The 23,624-nt window shown below is 33.4% G+C and overlaps 1 protein-coding gene across 3 annotated transcripts in view; it reads left to right on the top strand.

Annotated features, from left to right (window-relative positions):
* Positions 1-23,268, top strand: part of LOC110442992 (tetratricopeptide repeat protein 17-like) — a 56,506-nt gene extending 33,238 nt beyond the window's left edge. For all 3 annotated transcript variants that reach the window (XM_021486914.1, XM_021486913.1, XM_021486912.1), the window contains 8 exons: positions 3,284-3,454; positions 15,470-15,785; positions 17,936-18,065; positions 18,485-18,641; positions 19,634-19,708; positions 20,128-20,247; positions 21,107-21,250; positions 21,815-23,268. In XM_021486914.1, the coding sequence (XP_021342589.1) occupies positions 3,284-3,454; positions 15,470-15,785; positions 17,936-18,065; positions 18,485-18,641; positions 19,634-19,708; positions 20,128-20,247; positions 21,107-21,250; positions 21,815-21,928 (1,227 nt within the window). In that variant the 3' untranslated portion in view covers positions 21,929-23,268. The remainder of the gene's footprint in view (positions 1-3,283; positions 3,455-15,469; positions 15,786-17,935; positions 18,066-18,484; positions 18,642-19,633; positions 19,709-20,127; positions 20,248-21,106; positions 21,251-21,814) is intronic.
* Positions 23,269-23,624: the final 356 nt, after the last annotated feature.

Below are 23,624 nucleotides of genomic sequence, written 5' to 3'. Positions count from 1 at the left end.
AAATTATACGTGTACTTGATATTTCAATACAGAAAAAAATGTAACTCTTCCTGTTTTTTTATGTTAGTATTGTTTGGTTTTTAAGTGTACATTTCAATAATATTTACTTTTGTTTTGTTTTCCATCTAACTATAACATGAACGATTCTTCTTGTGTGTTTGTTGGTACTCTACATACAAATGCAAACTCAGAGAAGTATTAAATTAAAAATAAATGTGATTCTTTTAATGCCCAGATAATTAGTCCAAGTTTTGTTTGGTTTCATTAAATTTCATTTTGTTTGGAATAGACCGGGGGGTAAACTATTGAAATATATAAGAATCTTTTAAAACGAAATATTGTATTCAATGTAAAGCTTCAAAGTGCTGAACTCTATGTATAACTTGTGAAGTGATGAGCTTATATTTACTACTGGTAAGCTAAAGATTTCAAAATGTACACATTAGCTCATTCACCCCTTGAAATTTCATTATGAACTATTCCAACCTTTGAATTGGAGGAGTTCAAATGTGTCTTCAGGGGTGAATGAGTTAATGGCTGATCAAGTGAGTTAAGTAAATGTGTACAGTACTCTCTCCTCACTATTGATGTATATAGGTCACAGGGACTTGTAATAAACCTGTTAATGACTTAGAGGTGCTGCTCAGAGATAGAAAGGTGCATAATAGAATATCTAAGCTGAACCCTGGCCATATGACATCAATTCATGGATACTGGACAACTCTTCTTTACCACAGATAAAATATACAAAATATGCCACCATTTGGTTGATCAAATTAATGACCAAAAAACAAGTGTAAAAGATGATATTTTTTCACTGTGTTTTGGCTCACCGTAAGTGCAATACTCTTTAATATCCAAGCTCTAAATTTAAACATACTGTATATCATATATGGATGGTTTATATCTAAATTTGATACTTCTGATAAATAACCAGTATGTTTTGTATCTTTCTAATAGTTTTAAAATAGTGATACAGGTCATTGGGTATGCATCTTTAAAGAAAAAAAAAATATATGTATGAATGTAAGTCTAGATCAATGTACACGTTGATGGAGCTATCACACATTCAATACCTTTTATTATAATAAGAGAAAAAAATCATTTCCTAATGTATATGAAATCAGAAAAATAAAATAATATAAACCTGTAAGTCAGTCAAGCTCATTCCCTCACAGACCCCTGTGTATAGTGGAGCAAGGCCCTGTGTTGTTTTTTCAAGAGTGATTGTGAGTACACTGTCCTCTTTATATCAAATCAGATAATTTCCTACACAGTTCATAGAAGCAGGGCCTAGAGAAGACAGAGTGTTCAGCAATAAATCTGTTCAGTTCAACACTAGACCTGTCACTGTTTTTGTGGTTATATAATTTGTGATTTTGTGCTCGGTCATATCTATATATCTCAGCAGTACCATCTCTAAGTGTATTTATTACAAGTCCCTGTGTGTAGCTATAGTACATTGTGGTGTTCCCCAGTAGTACAACCCCTTAGTGAGTGTTGGTAACAGTGTCTCTAAGTGTATTTATTACAAGTCCCTATGTGTAGCTATAGTACAGTGTGGTGTTCCCCAGTAGTACAACCCCTTAGTGAGTGTTTGTGATGGAGGATCGATCCTGTTTTGTATTCCCTGAATTAGTCTGTACCCTTATTATGATACATGTATGAGTTATAATTTACAACACATTATAGATTTAGATATTCCTCCAGGCACATATTCTAGCTGCAGGTATCATAACCAATGGTTTATGTTCATATTGAGATATTGGGATCATAGAGTATGACCTTGTCAACGGTGTCAACTGCAAGTAAATCTCATTGCTTGACTTTCTCAGAAAATTTCGAATATATGATGTCAATTTGAGCATTTATTTACATATAAAAAGCTCCCCTACCTTAAAAGGACACAATGGAGCTACACTGAAAAGTATAAAGGGGCTTAAGTCAATCATAAACAACTTATCTGGCCCATATAACGTTTAATTGCCCTAAGGTTTTGTTACGAAGTATGTTGAGTAACACCAACAGAATCCTACCCAAAAGGTTAAAGGTCATAGGTCATTGTGTGATATCAAACGTCCAGTTACATCTTGTATTACTGGTTATATCTGATTGCCTGAAGATTTGATACAAAAACTTAATGCATGCACATATCATGTCACAGAAAATGTGTCGCATAACATCATCAGGTCATGTATTAGCTAGTGTCAAAATTTCAAGACAGCAAAATTAAGACAGAGAAAACACATACAGTATAAATCATATAATGATTGGTGTCACTACACACAGAAGTCATAAGTATTGCTTTAATTCAGTGTTTTGGAATGTATTTTGTCTATTTTCGTAAGTTTCAGTTATTTTCAAGGCTGTAGTGTTTGTTATAAGACGTACTATATATATACTTTCATTTTATTGAGTTTGCGTTATGTTGTAATGTAAATTCTTCAAAATATATCATTTTCTGATTTCTTCTTTATAGTAACAGTCGGTCATATGTTTCAAACATAGAATGAAAAAAAGATATATTGCTCTAGATTACTTAGATATGAAGGATATATGTCTACCTTATTGTGAATTACACCTCCATTCAAAAAGAGAATGGTGATTGGACTTCACTAATTCATTATGAAATATTTGTAAAGTAACGAATTAATAACATGCATAAGTATCAATGAGAGATATATTGAAAAATTGAATGTTTACTGGAACTGCTAAAAGGGGGACCACTCTGACAAACATCAGTGGTATAATGAGCGTAGTGTAATCTTTAATTAAAAATAATGTTCATGAATATTCAGTGGTCAATTAGTAATTAATTTTGTGTAAATGAAAAATATGATAATTTAATCTGTATGTTGAGTAACAAAGAGGATATGATAATGTTATACGTGTATATATATGTTGTTGTCCGAATGTTCACTTGTATTTATAAGCATGCACTCTGTTATGAGCTTTAAGTTTTCATTTCAGTATTTTAGATATGTATTATTGATCTTTTAATTTGATAGTTTATAGAACTGTTTTAGGGAATAAAACTTCTGAAATCTAAACACATTTATTGCACAATCTGCATGAAGAATGATACTTAAATACTGCATCTTGGCAACAAAGAAAATACTCATTGTTTAGAAATTCAAGAAAAACCAGTATCATTGATTTAACGAACATGTATCTATTCACTGTTATCAAATTAAAGGCAATCAATTTGACATTGTAATTCACATTGTTTTAGAATTTTATTCCGACTCAGCTCTAAGGCTTTTTCCTCTTCTTTTTTTTACAGCAAGGAGGCCAGAAACCACACATAAAGTTGGATTTTGTTAATGGAGTTTTACATCAGAAGCTTATCTTTGTCTCGTCTCCCAATGAATTACATGTAGAAGCTGATGAATGCGTGATATTTAACGATGGTTCCAAGTCCAGTGGATGTAACCAGCCCGAGTATCGGGCCTATGTAAGTACCTCTCACACGTGTATCTCTCCGTCGGTTCGTGTTAGGGCATGGGTGCTGGGCTCTGGGTATTAACGCTGCGGTAATTGTAACTTTTCTACCATGTGGTACTTTATACAAACGACACTATAACTGTGGGCAGTTCAGATTTGATGAAATCAGAAGTATCAGAACTTGACCTTCACTGTGACACAAAGATGACCAGTAAGCTGTATGTGGTTGATGGTGTCAGAACAAGACTTGTCCTCCTTATGTATGATATAAATGATACAGAATTCAGCCCTGTATCTATCGATTTTTAGACAAATTTGTATTGCAATTAGGTAGATAGCCAAAAAAGCAGAAAATTCCTTTTGTAATGCTCTAATACAACTTCAGTTTTTACAAATTCAAGGAATTTGGTAATTCTGACAATATCCAGCTGGCTGAAGTCACTGTAAAATTGTCCGAAGTTAATTATACATGTTGAATGTAAACCAGCCTCTGGCTTCTCCCATCCAGCTGCTAAAGTATTAAACAGCCCAACAGCATATTCAACTATTTGTGGATGAAAACATACTGAAGCAGCTTGTCTCATTTAAAAAAAAAGTATTTCAGTCAAAATAAGGTTTGGTAATTTAAAAGTCAGCTTACATGTACTATTTTTCATCTATGTTAGTAACAGTTTGAAATTGTTTTGATAAGCTTATATTCTTTCAAACATTTATACTGTGTTAAAGTGTTCAGTAGTTGAATGAATTATGGCCCCACCTGTTTTCAAAGACCAGCTGATATGCAGGAAGCTCATAAAGAGTTTTTTTGTTGCAGTTTTATTTTAAAATTTTCTGTTTGTCAAGGCATTATTTCTTAAATTTTCTTTAATTGTCTCCTAAAATTGCTAATTAAAGCTAATGAAAAAGGTTGTATTTTTTTAAATTTGACTATAAACATAAAGAATAAAAAAAAAATGTATTTTTTATAATCACTACATACATGCTTTAAATGTCTATAATTATACATGTTGATTATTTACAAATTTTAGTTTACTGGTATCTATTTTCTATCGCAAACAATATATACTGCAATCTTTAGTAATTTTATTACCTACATTCGGTTGTTTGTTCATCTATGACTGTCTAGACAAATCAGATTACATATTTTGTTGATCTTACTACGTAATACTAGTGTAACGTGGCTGTTTTTACGAACACTGTAGGCTACACTGCTGGAGTACGATGATTTCTTCATCACCTGAGGTAACCCCGTGTACACCAGCTATATACATGCAGGTGATATACACTTATTAACAGACGGGAAGGCTGCCACCCAATCCCGATTTATATTACGTTATTAACCGTGGACAGACCTGCTGCTGGCTATCTGTCTGCAGCCTGTAACAATGTTTTACAGCCTGTTTCATTGTTTTGCCTGTAATGGAATGTCAATTAACCTTCTCAGATGATAGTCTGCTATATATTTCTGTCTACCTATTTAAAAAGCCATATTCTTATATTATGACAATATCAGTGATAAATCTACATACGAGTCCCGAGTACAATACTCATAGAATTTTGACGGGACTTGCAGAATTTCTGAAAATACTCGAAATTTAACTTGATTTTAGCAAAACAGTTGAAAATGACCCATGAAAATACAATGTAGATTGATCACTGCTATATAGACTTTTCAAAAATTTCCTTCAGATGAGATCATTGTGTATGTTTGAGACAATATTTCTAACTCATTGAAGACCTCAGTTTGAGACGCATCTTGCTCGAGTGAGCTCAGTCGGTACAATCTTAGCATGAAGTATGACAAAATAACAGGTAGTCTACTTGGATTTATTCACGAGAGAGAGTCGGTCTTCCAAAAACTATTTTCAGTGTACAAAAAAAAAATGTGCATTTCCTGTGACTGATGAATTTCCACATTTGGTCATCTCTAATTTTTTATTCCACATATAAATGTGATTACAGTGGACAATGTTCTGCTAAATTAGGGACCATTGTCCTTACTATATGAAACCTCTTTAGGTGGGGAAACAACTCTAGTATTACAATGGAATTTCTGTTCTCACAACTGACGCTGTAAACCTCATATATCTATTCAAACATCAGTAAAATATCGGCTTGTTAGTCTAAAAATCTGTTTCCTTTACCAGTAGATTGAGCCTGGAACACTCTTTCTTTGATTATCATCATTACATGAAGCAAAGGAGATAAAAATAGGTGATTTGAATTCAGGTATTTCTGGTATATATGTGTTCTACCATATATAGACCACCAGCTGTTTGATTACATTGCAATGGGATCTAATTTAAGAAAGGAAGAAAAAATGAAAGGAAAAGAAACCTTTTTAGAGAAAAAAAAGTTGTAATTTATTTTTCGGCTTTATATTTTTGGCTCATATTTGCTAACTACATTGTATACATTTGTATTTACTGGCCCATTCACCACTAAGATTTCTGAAATGTTTTTTTTTTTTCTTTTCAAATATTGTTTATTCCTGTTTTGGCTTCTATAAGTTTAATTAAAAAAAAAAATGAAATAGGACTAACCAAGTACATGGACTGCAACCTGAATCACTTTAAACTAAAAAAAAAATAAAAAAAATGGGGCCAATTAGTTATGTTCTGCCTTTATAGAGAAGGACACAGAGGAGGCGGGTCAATTTTATTTGGGGTCAACTTTTTCTGTCTATATTTTTTCATTATTATAGTAAATACAAGTAAAAAGAAATTGTTTTTCGTTGATTTTACATCAGTGTATATATAAACCTACTGTACTTCTGTTTTACGTATGACGTGGGGATTTCACTTGTAGCCAGTAGTCGGCAAAAATGCTCTCCTACTACAGATCTAGATATATCACCCGCTACTTTCATGAACAAAAATAGATAAAAATGAACTGCCTTCATATACGTATACTTTGTGTTGAATACATGCTACTTTAATTGAAATCTTACTGAAACCCTTGATGATGACATTGTCCCTGGTTATTACATGACGGTCATTTCCTTCTCGATTGCAGCGTCCACATTACTGAGGAATCATCGTTCGGTATCACCCTACATTTAGTGTACTACTAATGGCCTTACGGTAGAACTGATCAGATCAGTTCCTTGTGCTGTTGTTGTTGTCATGCTTTTAACACTTTTTTACAATTCCAAATCTTCTACTTTTGTTTTCAAATTTACATTGATTTGAAGATTTTGCATAATCCTTGTGTTTTTTTTACATATTTTACTACAAACTGCTCATTTTATTTCCATTTATTCTGTACACAGTGTTAATGTTTGTTAACTGGTCAGCCGTGTTGTTCTGTCGGTGGGAGTATCACTTCGTTGGTTTAACTGGACATTCACCCCTGAAAATTCATAATGAACTCTTTCAACCTTTGAATTGGAAGAGTTCAAATGTGTCTTCAGGGGTGAAAGTGTTAATACATCCACCAGCTATAATTGATTGCAGTTAAATACTGTCATTAATGAAAAACAAAACCAATTTAGTTTTCTTGCTGATATATATTCTTGAAATATTAATTTCAATAATTTGTGAAAATACCCAGGGTTTAAGGAAGTATCAATTTACTACATTAAAGAAATACAATCTTATAACATAAAGGATATAAAAACTCATATCATTAAGGAAGTAAAATTATAATATAAAGGAAGTACAAACTTGTGACATTATTATATCAAAGAGATATGCCTCCAATGATTGCCTTTCCCAATAATGTAAAAACACACCTGGTTTTCTTACTGAAAAATTTATTTGTAAAAGTGACTCTTGACTTTGAGTTGACATAAAATTTTAATCGATTATTAAGTATTTGTTCATGGATTAAGGAATCTTCATTTTCAAACTGATCTCCAACACGTCTGGGTCTCTGTGCAGGTTATTTAAATGGACTTACACAAAGTACACAATATGATATTATATTGTGTTTATTTGTTGAGATTATTTCCTGATCAATGAGGTCCAAAATTGTGTGCTTCAGTTTTTCTACTTGCTCTTGATTTTTTAAGGTCATAATTTTGTACTTCAATGTAATAGTTTATAATACTTAGATCATTACACTACCTTAAATTAACCACATGTATTTAAGAAGGTAAAATCTGAAATGCAAAATTTTCTTTTGTTTTGGCTTATAATATTAAAAATAGTGCTACCAAGTAAATATAAACCATGGACATTCTGTGTTGATTTTGGTGATACTTCAATTTCACAATATACAGTGACAGCCCTCCCATACAGATGATTAAAGACCGATATTAACTTTAAAATTGTTTCATCATGATATGTACAGCCAGTATGTATAAAATGTTCTGATGTCAGTCCCAGTTAAATTTCTCAGTCCCAGATATTTGAGTTGTTACTTATGTGTGCGCAATGTGTGTGAAAATGAAGCGTGAAATGGAAACATTTGAATGGTTAAATCCTCGCCCACTGTCTTGTGTAGTTTTATACAGAAATTTACTTTTATGTCTCCATTTTTTATAACTTGATAATTTTAATGATAAGCAAATGCAAATGTTACACATAAGATATTTTCAAAATTACTGAAACTCAACCCTATAAATGGTGAATAAGATTCAACAGTTTGAAAATTTGTAACATCAAAGTTTCACTTGATACACAAATAATGAACATATTTAACGTGTCACGACGTTGCAACACATTTAATACGGTCATTGTTTGCGTATAAAGTAAACCTTTGGTAAAACCCTATAACGTCAATATCTGAATAAGTGTTAAAAAATAATAATAATAATAATACTGATTTGAACAACTCATGAAACTGTAGTGAAACTGAAGGATAATACTTCTTAATATTACATACCTATTATAGCATTCAAGTTATCTCCCTTGAAATACTTCTCGAACATTTTTTACTGAAGAAGTATTCTGGGGGCTTTTCAATTTGAGAAAATTAGAATGATTGCAGAACATTCCAAATGTCAGAAAACATAAATTGGGAGCCTTTATTACAAGTAAATTGAGTTAAGTACTGTGAAGGGATGGGACCATAAAAGGCTACTGGAGATCTTAATCCAGGATTGGGCACTTGTTAGGATAGATGCATTACGTGTCTTCTATTTGGTTTTTGGGATAAAAGGTGTGTTAACACAAATTGTAGTCCTTGTTAAAGACTAATTCATTGGTACCTGACCATTGACAATGTTTCTATTCTCAATGAAGCTTTGTTAATGTTGTTATTTAAAAGTTATTGATAATGTCCAAATTAACAGTCAGAAAAAGATCTGTTAGTATAAGATGTCACAATCCAGAAAGAAACCGAAGTGTAAGACTTTGCTGCTTTTTCATGATAATTATCATAGTGTTATCACATGACTTCATTACAAAATAATGTAAAAATCATGAGGAACGTTACACACATCAGTATTTAACCCTTTCTCCCCCTATGCAACTTTAGTAGACTCTCCCATGTATTGATCTGGATGAGTCCATTATGGTCTACAGTGGTGAAAGGGTTAAACACTTATTCATTTCATTCTTTATTTGTTATATTCATCATGTTTAGTATGTTACCATTAAAATGGTTATAACCAAATCATGAATCAGTAATTTATACCAGGTCAGTAAGGACAAAGAATTGATCGTTATACTTACCAAACCCACCATTTTTTTTGCTGAGTATATGTTTTTCATTTAGTTGAGATTATTTTCTAGGGATAGGTTCCAGCTGATTTTTGATAATGTTTTGCTATTTTAAAATTATAAAGTATGATGGTTACTTTTCTGTTGCCAATGAAGTGCTGAATTTTCTATTGATACCACCAACGGAAGATGATTGCAAAGACATAAGTGTCCGAAAAACTTATGTGAAATTTTGGACATAGATTGAGCCCATCATAGGTACTGTACATGTAGCATTGTTAAGCTTAGACTTAGTCTAACAACTATCCCCACCACAATTTGCCTAAGTAAATGTTAACTTAATAATGGTTGTACATGTATTCTTATCAAAACCTTAAACCCCTTCATTTGAAAACAGACTGTCCTATATGAAACCCACAGAAATCACATGGCCCTGGAAAGTGAACAACTCATTGGGTATTTTATAGTGTATTGGAATACTTTTAACATGTTGAATAGTAATTTCTTTATTAAAAACAACAACAGAATTCAGTTGGAACCTATATTTATTTGTCTACTGTTTTTGTTTGTCCATATATGTATGTATTTCTGTGCTTAGCTGTTAATCATAAAAAATGTTGATGGATGGAAACAGACTACATAAAAAACTGAATTAAATTCAATCATAGAATTACTTTTATCGGAGGAGAGTTCATTTCATATGTGTGGGAAGATAGTGGACAAAAAAATTCAAAATTGTTAAGTGTTTTAAACTGTATTTTAATTTAAACATCAGTATTGGACGATAAAACATCGCTGTAGAACAAGACATTAGATCTGGGTCCATCCATCATGTACCCAGGTACACAAATAATTCACATGAATACTGAGAGCCCACTGATCACTTGCTGTTTCTGAAGATTTGGAAAATGTGATGAAGTTTACCGATATTTGTTATATAAATGGTGTAGAAACACTCTATTCTATTACAATAAAACTTTAAATTATTGTTACCTTTTATCTTTGTTGTTTATTGTGATTTGCAGAAATGTATATGTATCCAGTGTCTTCTCCTTAGATGTATTTATACTGTTAATAGGGCTATACAACCCTTACTACTACGTTTATGGTAGGCATTTTCATTTCGAAACAAATATTCTATCTCTCCAAAGGGATATAAGAAGATGTTTTATAACCACTTATTTGATAAGGAAAAAGAAAACATAATTTTGTTTGTTCATAATTAGGATTTTCAATAAAATATCCAAGGACAGATCAACAGTAGCTCTATATCATATTTCCATGTTTAACAACCTTTATTTGAAAAACTTGTTAATCTCCATCTTCTAATTTTGTTTAAGTTAAATACAAAAAATATTGGCTATAACAGAGAATTCCACAATGAAAAAGCCTGTGTTACTCTTTCTACGTTATTAGTTATCTCTGGGTTAGGATGAGTCAGAGATAACGAATGTGTCACCCTGACAATCTTTTATTACTGTTTTTCTGCCAAATTTTAAGTCACTTTGTGAGTTTGACTTGTGCTCGACTGTTCACTAAAAATAGCCCTTACTGGACACCTTTTTCGGCAATATTTCGGACAATACATAATTTCTTTGTAATTAGCACCCTAGCGGCCCTTTCATTGCCTTTTTCATTGGATTTGCTGTCATTTTAGATTGCTTGTAAGGTATTTAATCTTGTGAATGATTGGCAAACAATGAACGCTTGTGTGTGTAGGACACCATCTTTGTTATCATGAAGAGTTATCTCCCCCTCGCACGTGCTTTTATAGACCCCAGCAGAGCGGGGTCAATAGAAATATGGACCCCGGCAGAAGATATCCAATCAGAAAGAGTGTTACAAACAAGAAGGGTGACAAATGTTTATATACATTTTTGTGAAAAAAACATTGGCAGTATGATAATTTTTCATTAATAATAAGTAGATCATATTTCATGAGTACCTAAAGTTAAATTTCTTTTGCTAAATTAATTTTTTCTTTGTAATATGGGCCATCAATGACTCATTCCATAAATACTGTGCCTTGGACCCATCATAAACTATTCTGTACCGTGCAGCATGTTTGTCTCTGGACTAGATTGATTTAGACTCGCAGCTTAAAACATACAGTAAGTCCCATCTCTCTGGACAGAAAACTACTGCTGCCAACCGTAGCATAGCTTAAAAGCAAAGTGGACAAGTAAATTTTGAATTAACCATTTCATTTCAAACTTTGTCATAAATATATCATGTTTGTCAAGATGGATGTGACATAGAGGTCCGGTGACATTTAATCCCTGACGAAGGGCTAAGCCCGAAAGCTTGGAAAAGAGTGACTTTAAAGTTCGTTAGTATTATTGCGTTCCCTATAGGAACATATGTTTATAGACAATTTATCTGCAAATTGTTAAATTTTAAAAAGACAATGATACTACACTTATCATAACTTAATAATTTGGTGTACAATATTCTTTTGATATCAAAATCAGCAAATGTGGTTGAAAAATTCTGAAAATTATTAATGCATCCGAAGTATTTAATTGGAGGGTGATACATTATTATAAGTGTTATAACCCAGTGAATGGTTGAGAGTATTTTTCAATCAGACGATCATCACTGTTATAGACATTTATCATGACCCAAGTATTAGTATACAGTTTACAATATATCCTATCATTAATTTGAAGGGTCAAAGTAAAAATGGGTGAATGGTTTTTTAGGTCACCTGAGCTTTAGCTCAAGTGACCTATTGCTATCCGTTTTCGTCCGTCGTCGTCCGTCGTCCGTCGTCCGTCGTCCGTCGTCCGTTAACATTTTACATTTCAAACTTAAAGTCAAGTTCTGCTGGGCCGATTGAACTGAAAGTTGATAGGAATGATCGCCTCATGGTCCTGACAAAGTGTTGTTATTTTTCGGGTCGATCAGAAATCCAATATGGCCGCCACGGCCACCATTTTGAAAACCTATTTCAAACTTAAAGTCAAGTTCTGCTGGACCGATTGAACTGAAAGTTGGTAGGAATGATCGCCTCATGGTCCTGACAAAGTGTTGTTATTTTTTGGGTCGATCAGAAATCCAATATGGCCACCACGGCCGCCATTTTGAAAACCTATTTCAAACTTAAAGTCAAGTTCTGCTGGACCGATTGAACTTAAAGTTTGTAGGAATGATCGACTCATGGTCCTGACAAAGTGTTGTTATTTTTCAGGTCAATCATAAATCCAATATGGCCGCCACGGCCACCATTTTGAAAACATATTTCAAACTTAAAGTCAAGTTCTGCTAGGCCGATTGAACTGAAACTTTGTAGGAATGATTGACTCATGGTCCTGACAAAGTGTTGTTATTTTTCAGGTCGATCAGAAATCCAATATGGCCACCACAGCTGCCATTTTGGTAAACTATTTCAAACTTAAAGTAAAGATCTACTTGGCCGATTGAACTGAAACTTTGTAGGAATGATCGAATCATGGTCCTGACAAAGTGTTGTTATTTTTCGGGTCAATCAGAAATACAATTTGGCTGCCATGGCCGCTATTTTGCTACTAAGTTCTAATAGGCCGATCTCACTTAAAATTGGTCTAGGAATGATCAGCTCATGGTCCTGACAAAGTTAAGTTAACATTATACTATTTTTTACTCAAATTGGTACATATTTCAACAACAAAAATAAATACTATAGACTCAGGTGACCGTTAAGGCCCATGGGCCTCTTGTTTACAAACAGAGAACAATTTAAGTTTTATAGGGCAAAAGTGATCAAAGTGTCATTTCTGTCTGTTTGACACATGATGAAAATATTTTACTGTAAATATCAATTTGGTTCAACATTTAAAGTTCCACAACCCCATGAGAGGGGAATTAAATATTTAAAGGAAGCTGAACAACTGAAATGCATAATATTTAGGTAGTATCTGCCTTTATTATACAATGTAGTAATACAACCTTAATACCTTTATTTTATTTATACGAGTAATACATGTACACTATGTATAACATGATGCTTTTATTCTAACAGAACAATAATGACTATATATAGAAATGTCCATATAATATTATATATTAGTTTAAATCCATATAATGATTTCGCCCATATATATATATTTATATATACTTAGTGTTCAATGTTGCTTTTAACGTTGATCTGGCTTTCTTTAACTTTGTACGTCGAATCGTTTTTCTATTTTTTTTAACGAAAATTACATTTGGTTTTTCAAGAAATGAATGTTAAAAGAGTTGCTGTTGTTCTTCTGCATATGTGTTGATCAGGAGAAATTGCTTGTGTTTCCACAAACTAATTTTTAGACATTTTTTAGCTCACTGCATGGTTATGAATGTTCTACCTACAGAAACTTTCTGCTTTAAAATAGCTGTATTGCTGGATTTTGTAGCATTTCACATAGTTATTGTGAAATCAGTTTGGCAAACTTGATGTTGTTAGGTAATCTGTTCTTTTGGCTATTATTTCTGTGCGTTAGTAAAGGAAGCAAGACATATTTTTCTCACCCTTATACAATTAATGTTATAAGTCTAACAGGATTAAATTTTCACTGCATATATTGTCCAGCTCAACTCAATATAAAACAAATGTGAAAATAATCAAACAGTAAGGAGAATATATTCTTTAACCAATTAGATTATATATAGTAGGTGTTTACTTGACTGTTATTGAATTTCATTTTGTGATTCTACTTGAAGCTGAAGAAGAAATTTTAACACATCTTTAGACAGGCCAGAAATTTAATTTACACTTCATTTATTTTGGAACATATCTAATCATTAGATAATACAAAACCAGTGTTATAATTATATATTAGCTTTGATTTTAACTACACTAAATCTTACTGTGGGATTTAGCTTAAATGGCAAAAGTCAGAAAAATAATTGTATACTGTGTACATAATAGCTTTGATTTCTACTAACTTTGATAGCTGATATTTGTATTGCACTTTGCCTTGACCAATACCTAGAAAGTGTTGATTTAGACAAGAAGACTAATGAATGCATGTAGTATTAATACTTTGCTAGTTTATGAGAAAGACGCAACTAAGATTTTTTTTTTTTAATACAAAAAGAATTACACCCTCAGATTTAAAAAAACAACAACAATACATTATACACGCTAAGTGATAGTTTTTTTAAAATATGAAGACATGAAAAGGGAGATTTCTTTTCTATATTTATAGTACATTGATTTATCTTGTAATTAATTACTTTAATTATTTTCATGTTAACTATGATTGTGACATATGAAGTCGTTCCTACCCAGTGCCAGTCGTTTAGCATAGTGCTTTGATTTGTAAGGTTATGCTGTGCTAGGTCTCTTCTTTAAGTGTGTATGTTACAATTTCTTGAGTTGGTTTCTTTTCTATGTTGAATTTCCATTTCAATGTTTGCCTCTGTTGTAAGAAACACGTCGTTTGTGCATGCTTCGTAGAAATCCTTACTAGTGATATACATGTAGAACGAATTTTGTAGGCAGAACACTAACACACGTAATCGTAATTAGTTCAAGAAGTCACGTCCAAATTTATTATACTATTGTGATAAATGCCAGATTCAGATATAATTCAATAGCATCTAAAGAAATCTTAACACTATCTAAATTAAAAGTTAATTCTATTCTGGCAGTTGAGTTATCATATACATACATGTTCTCTCTCAAGTCCTTATATTAATGATAAAATGTGTCACATAATAGAATATATAGTTAACTGTAATGAACTATTGGTATTGTCAGTAAAATTTCTCTTTGTACATGATATATTTTATACATTAGCCCACATTACCTGGTTTTTAAATTTAATGGTGAGTTTATAAATATTTTAAGTTTTTCCTTAAGTTACCAACGAAGAGTGAATTTCAATTCACTTAAGGAAATTATCTTCAATTTTTTCCATAAGAAAAGCTTATTGGAGTTTAGGAATTTTTCTTTACTTCAGTAATTGTTTCCTATTGAAAACTTCAATTTAAGAAAATTTCTCAAGCTGAGTTAATTTGTGAATGTCTATTAGATGTGTAACTTAAGGAACCTTTTCAACCCTTGATTTCCCTAATTAATTTCTGTTTGAATTAGAGTTGGTATAGATAAATATGTCATTTCATGTGAATAAAATAAAATAAATTTACTTGCAAAAGATGCTGTGCATAAGTATTATTCAATCTATCAAACTGTCAATTTACCAGTACTTTTTTGCAGAGATCTAATTTTTGGCCTTTTTTTGCAGTTCCCATTTTATCACAAAAGAAATAAAACAAATAAAAAAATGCAACTCAAAACATGAATTTGTAGATGCGTAGGAAATGTTGCACATGCAAAGGTGATGAGTCACCAGAAATTTGGAAATGTGCAAATATTTGGATCCTTGGTGATAAATCACTTTATCTGTATATTTTAATTATTGTTGAAGTAAGTTGTTTTTATTCTATTGTTACAGCTTGAGGAATTTGACTATAGTAAGGAAGATTTTGACCAAATACAAATGGTGTTTATTGAACACCGGTCAAATGCTGACCCACCCTGTGGTACGGCACAGAAACCAGCTCCTCAGGACTCACAATCTCCTGATGGTCAGAGCCAATCACAGCCCATAGTGTCGTCGGAGAAGCACCCGCCTCACCTGGAGCCGGAGGGACCTCCAGCACAGGAGATTGCAGGTGGGAATTCCAGGTATGGAAGTCCAAGAATCCCTCAGATGAATGATGGAAGACCAGCCATTGATGATGATTGGTTCCCGGACAGTGAGCTACCAGGTAATGATAATGTTGAACTGTAATTGAAGGTAAAATAACTAACAACTACTTGAATTGTACCTCTATAGACATTTGTATTGAAAAGGAATTGTATTGCATTTAAAATTGTTGATGCACTCACAGTACTAAATTAATGTAAAAGAAATACAGTAGAGCTTTATTAATCCTGCCTACAGTGAAGTCCACTTGTCTCACTATCAAGCCAGTGCTTTATTAATCCTGCCTACAGTGAAGTCCACTTGTCTCACTATCAAGCCAGTGCTTTATTAATCCTGCCTACAGTGAAGTCCACTTGTCTCACTATCAAGCCAGTGCTTTATTAATCCTGCCTACAGTGAAGTCCACTTGTCTCACTATCAAGCCAGTGCTTTATTAATCCTGCCTACAGTGAAGTCCACTTGTCTCACTATCAAGCCAGTGCTTTATTAATCCTGCCTACAGTGAAGTCCACTTGTCTCACTATCAAGCCAGTGCTTTATTAATCCTGCCTACAGTGAAGTCCACTTGTCTCACTATCAAGCCAGTGCTTTATTAATCCTGCCTACAGTGAAGTCCACTTGTCTCACTATCAAGCCAGTGCTTTATTAATCCTGCCTACAGTGAAGTCCACTTGTCCCACTATCAAGCCAGTGCTTTATTAATCCTGCCTACAGTGAAGTCCACTTGTCTCACTATCAAGCCAGTGCTTTATTAATCCTGCCTACAGTGAAGTCCACTTGTCTCACTATCAAGCCAGTGCTTTATTAATCCTGCCTACAGTGAAGTCCACTTGTCTCACTATCAAGCCAGTGCTTTATTAATCCTGCCTACAGTGAAGTCCACTTGTCTCACTATCAAGCCAGTGCTTTATTAATCCTGCCTACAGTGAAGTCCACTTGTCTCACTATCAAGCCAGTGCTTTATTAATCCTGCCTACAGTGAAGTCCACTTGTCTCACTATCAAGCCAGTGCTTTATTAATCCTGCCTACAGTGAAGTCCACTTGTCTCACTATCAAGCCAGTGCTTTATTAATCCTGCCTACAGTGAAGTCCACTTGTCTCACTATCAAGCCAGTGCTTTATTAATCCTGCCTACAGTGAAGTCCACTTGTCCCACTATCAAGCCAGTGCTTTATTAATCCTGCCTACAGTGAAGTCCACTTGTCTCACTATCAAGCCAGTGCTTTATTAATCCTGCCTACAGTGAAGTCCACTTGTCTCACTATCAAGCCAGTGCTTTATTAATCCTGCCTACAGTGAAGTCCACTTGTCTCACTATCAAGCCAGTGCTTTATTAATCCTGCCTACAGTGAAGTCCACTTGTCTCACTATCAAGCCAGTGCTTTATTAATCCTGCCTACAGTGAAGTCCACTTGTCTCACTATCAAGCCAGTGCTTTATTAATCCTGCCTACAGTGAAGTCCACTTGTCTCACTATCAAGCCAGTGCTTTATTAATCCTGCCTACAGTGAAGTCCACTTGTCTCACTATCAAGCCAGTGCTTTATTAATCCTGCCTACAGTGAAGTCCACTTGTCTCACTATCAAGCCAGTGCTTTATTAATCCTGCCTACAGTGAAGTCCACTTGTCTCACTATCAAGCCAGTGCTTTATTAATCCTGCCTACAGTGAAGTCCACTTGTCTCACTATCAAGCCAGTGCTTTATTAATCCTGCCTACAGTGAAGTCCACTTGTCTCACTATCAAGCCAGTGCTTTATTAATCCTGCCTACAGTGAAGTCCACTTGTCTCACTATCAAGCCAGTGCTTTATTAATCCTGCCTACAGTGAAGTCCACTTGTCTCACTATCAAGCCAGTGCTTTATTAATCCTGCCTACAGTGAAGTCCACTTGTCTCACTATCAAGCCAGTGCTTTATTAATCCTGCCTACAGTGAAGTCCACTTGTCTCACTATCAAGCCAGTGCTTTATGGGAGGCACAGGAATATTTTCACTTCAAAAGTATATTGTTCCTATTGTGGACATTTTTGCATTGTTATTGCTACTGCATGTACAATATTTAGTTCATTTTATTTTGTACATATATGTTCCGACATAAATATTTCATAACAATTAAGTAAATGTGAAATTATCAACAATTACCTCCGATATATTACTCTGGTTTTGCCAAGCATGTTATTGACTACCATTATTATTTTGTATCTGTTACAGACACCAGTGTGCATGTGACCTTGAGGTACACTCTGCCACCTCCGATTAAGAATGACTGCAAAGAGGTCAAGGACATCAACTTTAAGGAGTTCACAAGTACCTGGCTGTCAGTCTCGGCAAAGGGCATTGAGTATGTATTGATCAGGATTTATAGTGGAATTGATGATTCGTGTAGACTGTGACTGATGATCTAGGATTTGTAGAGTTACAGTAGAAAACCACGAGTCTCGACACCTGTGAAATCAAAAGGATAGTAAGATCTAATTAAAATCTTGTTTGGAATTTTGAATATTTCTGAAAACCCGTCAAAATTGTACTACAATGTACGTGTAATTTGAATAGGCGCACATCAGATATATAAGTTTGCCAATGTTTTCAGTACATTCCAAGGCATTAGTTTTCTTTCTGTCCTAAGTGGTCAGCCTCTCTCTCTCTCTCTCTCTCTCTCTCTCTCTCTCTCTCTCAATTAGTGGTCACTTTGTTCAATTAAAAAGTGGATGTCAATAGAAGAAATCAAAAGTATTCATTGTGTTATTTTGTACATTACAGCCTGAGGAAGCACATCGACTTTGACACAGTGATCAAGCGAGACTTTGAGGAGCCGTATTGTATGACAGACGTGACCAGTCCGCTGGATCTCGATAGTCTGCCGGGTATCACGCACAGCGAGACTCTCAACTACTTTGCCGAGACTGGCCTGAAGGAGGTAAATATCAGGTTTAGCTGTCAATTATCTCAGAGTTTCTTCAGCCCAGAGCTAACGGCAAAATTGACATAAAAATGTGCCCTGTAATAGAAAAGAAGAACAATCATGTGTTTACGCTTTGCAGCCATTTCATGACAGTTTGTTACGAGATTAGCTTGTGACAATTAAGATGGGCACCATGCTGGTTCTATTCAATGTTTATTATAACAATTCCTGTTATTTAAATAATTTGTACAGAAATGCAGTTTAAAAGTCAATGTTTTTGTAAATCTTTTATTCTGTTATTTAAACCAACAAAGTAGCCATTTGTTTTCAATAGAAAGACCCTTTTTAATCAAATTTAAGAGAACCTCTTTTGTGGTCATCTAAATAAAAGAAAGACTTAAAGTATGGACCCACCTTCATTCGATTTTTTAAAGAGTTGTTCATACTTGCCAACTTTTTAAAATTTCCATGGTGGAAATTATGCATTCTCAGAAAAGCATTTGTTGAGCTGTTTTTTCCGTTGAAATCATCAGATCTTAGAAAATATAAATAGTTTAGTAAATTTGCTGGTTGAAAATGCTCAATTTTAGGGTCCAAAATCGGAAGTCTTTCTCCAAAATAGAGAGAGTTGGCAAGTAAAGTTGTTTGTGAAAGTAAACTTCGGGCTACTACAATATAACAGACTGTCCAAGGTCATTTGGATCCCCAATATTATGATTGTGAACGAAAAATATATTACCCGTAACTTGTTGACTTGAGCTTGCTGATTGAGTGTCCCTGATGAAAATACAACAAACTATTAAACAAATCACATATGAAATATCCGTTACATCTATTAAGTACAAATATGTGAGAGTCCTCGACTGTAATAGCATCAGGAACAATTGAGGAGATTCTTATGGTTTACTGGGATAAATCTATTAATATATATAACAAGTCATGATATCAGAAAAAGGTTTTGTAGAGTACAGTTGCAGATTTACAAGTAACAATGCATGTCTGTACAGGTCCTCCAGAAGCTGGGTGGAGACTCCCAACCTGTAGGGGTCGTAGGGACCAGGATAGCTCATGCATTGAAGAAGGTAACAATTCTCCTGTTACAATGATTGTTTCAGCATCAATCTGCATTGGTTTGTAATGTAAATCTCATAAATAAAAAAACGTGTTACTCTGTTAAGGATGTCCATTTTTGTTGCTATGTTATAATTGACATGTTACAATTTGTCCTTGTGTGTTGACACTATGTTAATATAAACTTTATTTCATTCCAAATTAAGTTGCATTACATCACATAACATACAAAGTACAGAGGAATGGGATCCGGAAACAAGTTGAAATAACTTATATAAATCCGTTTCCGATACTATGTTAAAATCTATAATGTGAATTCATGTTTGATATAAGTAACCCAAGTTTTATTTGTGCCAGCGATTATACTGTATATTCATCTATTGACTTTCCTGCTGACCTTGCCTAACCTCTATACTTCCTTTGACCACAGAATACGACATCATGGGTTCTGACCAATGTGGCTGCCCTATACTGGAGGGTAGAGGGGGATGCCAAGAGGGCCATACAATGTCTCCGCCTCTCTTTGACAACAGCCCCAACAGATGTCAAGGTCAGTGTCACCATGCCAACATGCTACACAGAAAACATGATTACCACGAGTATTATTATGACAAATTCTTGCTTTAAATATAACAATCATAACCTTTGTATCCCTAGCTGGTAAGAAATTGAACATTGAATTTTTTAGCACATTGCGACCATTTTAAACTCATTATGTAGGTCAAAAGTCCTTTCAGCTTTAGAATGTCTTTTCGATATATTATATAAAGAAATGTGACCTTAAGGATTCTTGTACCACTGTTAAAAAATGTAACTAAGTATTGGAAACTGTTTTTTTCTGGCATGACTATAGTTTTGATAAATCATCCCTGAAAAGAAAACAAAACCTTGAGGGCCTTTTAACAAAAAAATAATTAAGATGAATTAAACAATTCATAATCAAAAATAGAGTTCTGAACAGGACCAACTGCGGTACAGTTATATCCAAGCTGTAACTTACTGGAACCAATTTGTTTTTATACCTATAGCTACACTTGTATTGGATCAATCTCCCTTAAAAACCAAATTGACTTTACAGTATTATCATTGTGACATAATAATCTTGTGTAACTTTCAAGTGTTTTATCGAATAAATAATTACATACACATTAGGGTATTTTTTTAGCTCTTGTTTAGAGTGGACTTCTCTAGAAAAGGAGATACATTTACTTTTGATTTTCTTTTTTGAAATCATTAAAGAATTGTGTTCACCGTCATCATGATATTATATCATGTACTATATGTCAGTAATGTCTGTAAAGAGTTTGTATATGGCGATATACAAAATTAAATATTATAAAGACATTTTTTCACATTATTCCTTTACCAGTAATATGTGACGTAACGTTTATTTCCTGTGTTTGCTCTAGGATACGTCCCTTGTGAGTATCGCCAATGTCCTTCACCGAGCTGGCTACATCAACGATGCCATCGTGGCTACAGATCTGGCCCTGCATATTTCCAAACGACTTGTTGTTAGCCATTTTACCATGGCCAACCTGTATGCTGCAAAGGTAAGCTTCACTTTTATCTTTTAAATTCACTATCAACATTTCTGTAAAAATTCAAAGACAATAAGGTTCTTTCATGCCCAGGGGTGTAGGATAGGGAAATTTCAAATTTGATAAAACTTGAGGCTCTGTCAAGGGTTTTACACCAATTTGAAAATCCAGAGGGAGGAATTTCCCTATTGTACGACCCAGAGCCAAGCATGAGAACTAGCTCAAAAGTCACAAATTTCTGCATCACAGCATAGGGATGTTCTGATCTTAAGACATCACCCCGTTGTAACATCACACACATGAAATTGGGTATAAGATCGAAATTTCTTACACACTTTTTACCCTGGACAGTTCTGTCATATGTTCACTGAAAATGTAGTGCTGACTTCCTAATGTATTTGGCCTAGCCTTTCTCACTGTTACGATTATTATGATCAGAGGTATACAAGTTTACCTGTTTCCGTGTTAATTATAAGTATTGGCTAGCTTGGTAAATGTCCTTCACTGTCAACCTAGCTAAAACTATTGAAATAGAATTACCTCCCTTTAGTAATATCCTTTACTTATCTGTTACAGGAACAATGGGACCAGGCAAAAATGTTCTACGAGTCTACTCTCGGTCTCCAGACCTCCTTTGAACCGGCAAAACAACGCCTGAAGGCAATAATGTGTAAAATGCTCAAAACATAACCATCCAGAATATTGTTTGTATTAAATATTTTTATCCTGTTTTTGTAATCCATCTGTTTTGGAGTTTTGCAACCAAATCAGGATTTTACACTGTCCCACAATGAATCACCCTCAAATGATAACAGTATTCTACATGTACATCAAACAGCTATTTTAATCATTCTTTATATGTATGTTTGCCTCATGTAATTACCTTTTGACACATGCTCCACTAGCCTGATGTAAGCACTTTTGAACACATTTAAACAAGTTCCAATATTTATCTAAATTGCTCATTAATGATTTATTTCTGTTGCAATAAAAAAAAAAAAATCAAGTTATACAATAAAAAAGAAGGCAAAAACAGCATTTCATTAATCAGAAAATGCTAAGGACACACACACCATTCATCATAACTATGTATTTCATCCCTTCCCAATCAGAACAGATTGGTGAGGTGAATCAGCTTACTTGGAGATACAAGGTTTGATATTATAAAATATTTATACATTTTTTAATCAGAAAATGTTAATTACTTGTTTTAGGTTGTAGTTCTGTCTACAGATCTCAATAAGACAAATTCTATTGACCTCTAAAGCATGCTATTTAGGAACCAAACGTTTCCTAGAAAAGACATTCCAGAAGCCTTAACCCCTAATATTGTTATTTTAATAAGACATTACATATTGAAGCCTGACTTCTACATATAATCAAGATTTATAACAGGGTACCTCATGTAATGAGGATAATTAAGCTACCTCTGGTCAAGTACTGACCATAACTGGTCAAGTATACTGACCGACACAGTCAAGCAGTTTGACTTGTCTGGATTTTATGAGTAGTGCATTTTTTTTTTTATAATTTTATATGATTGTGTGATTATTAGTTCTGATGCTTTAGTTGAAAATATTAACTTCAACAAATGATTGGTATTCATTAAGTACAGTAAAAGTTTGTTAATTTGATGATGTTGTGGTTCACCTGCTGGCATTTGAAAATTCAACAGTAGTGGGACAATGACTCGGTATAAAGTTCATTCAATTATACTGCATAACTTATTCATTAACTCATTATTTTGGATTTAAAATGGGAATAATCTAGATTGAAATGTTTATTTCATCTGTACCATGTCAGAGCTTATGTTGTCCTTAATTATATCTGGTCCGACTGTAAGACCAGACACTACTTACACTTTGCACACCTGAAAAATTGCTTGATTTTTTTTAAAGATGTAAAAACTTCTGAAATATATTCTGAACTTAAAAAAATTGCTAGAAGATACTGAACATAGTTATTGTCTTTGAAATATAATTAAATTTGAATATTATTTCATTTTACTGATTTTTTTTTACTGGGAAATTGTGATATAAATTTATAATGGAAAAATATCTTTTTAAATTTCATTAGTTCTGGGGAATAAATTTGGAGAAAAAATATTTTTAAATTGAAACAGTTTATTTAATTTAAATTTACTCAAATGAATTCAACTGAAAAAAGTGTTGTATGATATCATGAATGAACTAGAAATGATTTCTACAGTCAAATAAACAGAACATGTACAAGGGAAAAATAAGCAAAATTGGAAAGACATTTAAAAAAAATATGTTTTATATAAATTGTTTCATAGATAAAAATCAAGTTTTAGCTTTGAAACAATAAAAATATTCAGGATAAGCCTCTCATAATTACCTAGTGCTTGGAAGTGACAAATATTACC

Source organism: Mizuhopecten yessoensis, unplaced genomic scaffold (assembly GCF_002113885.1).
Source record: "Mizuhopecten yessoensis strain PY_sf001 unplaced genomic scaffold, ASM211388v2 scaffold716319, whole genome shotgun sequence".
Taxonomy (NCBI): Eukaryota; Metazoa; Mollusca; class Bivalvia; order Pectinida; family Pectinidae; genus Mizuhopecten; species Mizuhopecten yessoensis.
This window is presented reverse-complemented; position numbering and strand designations above follow the sequence as displayed.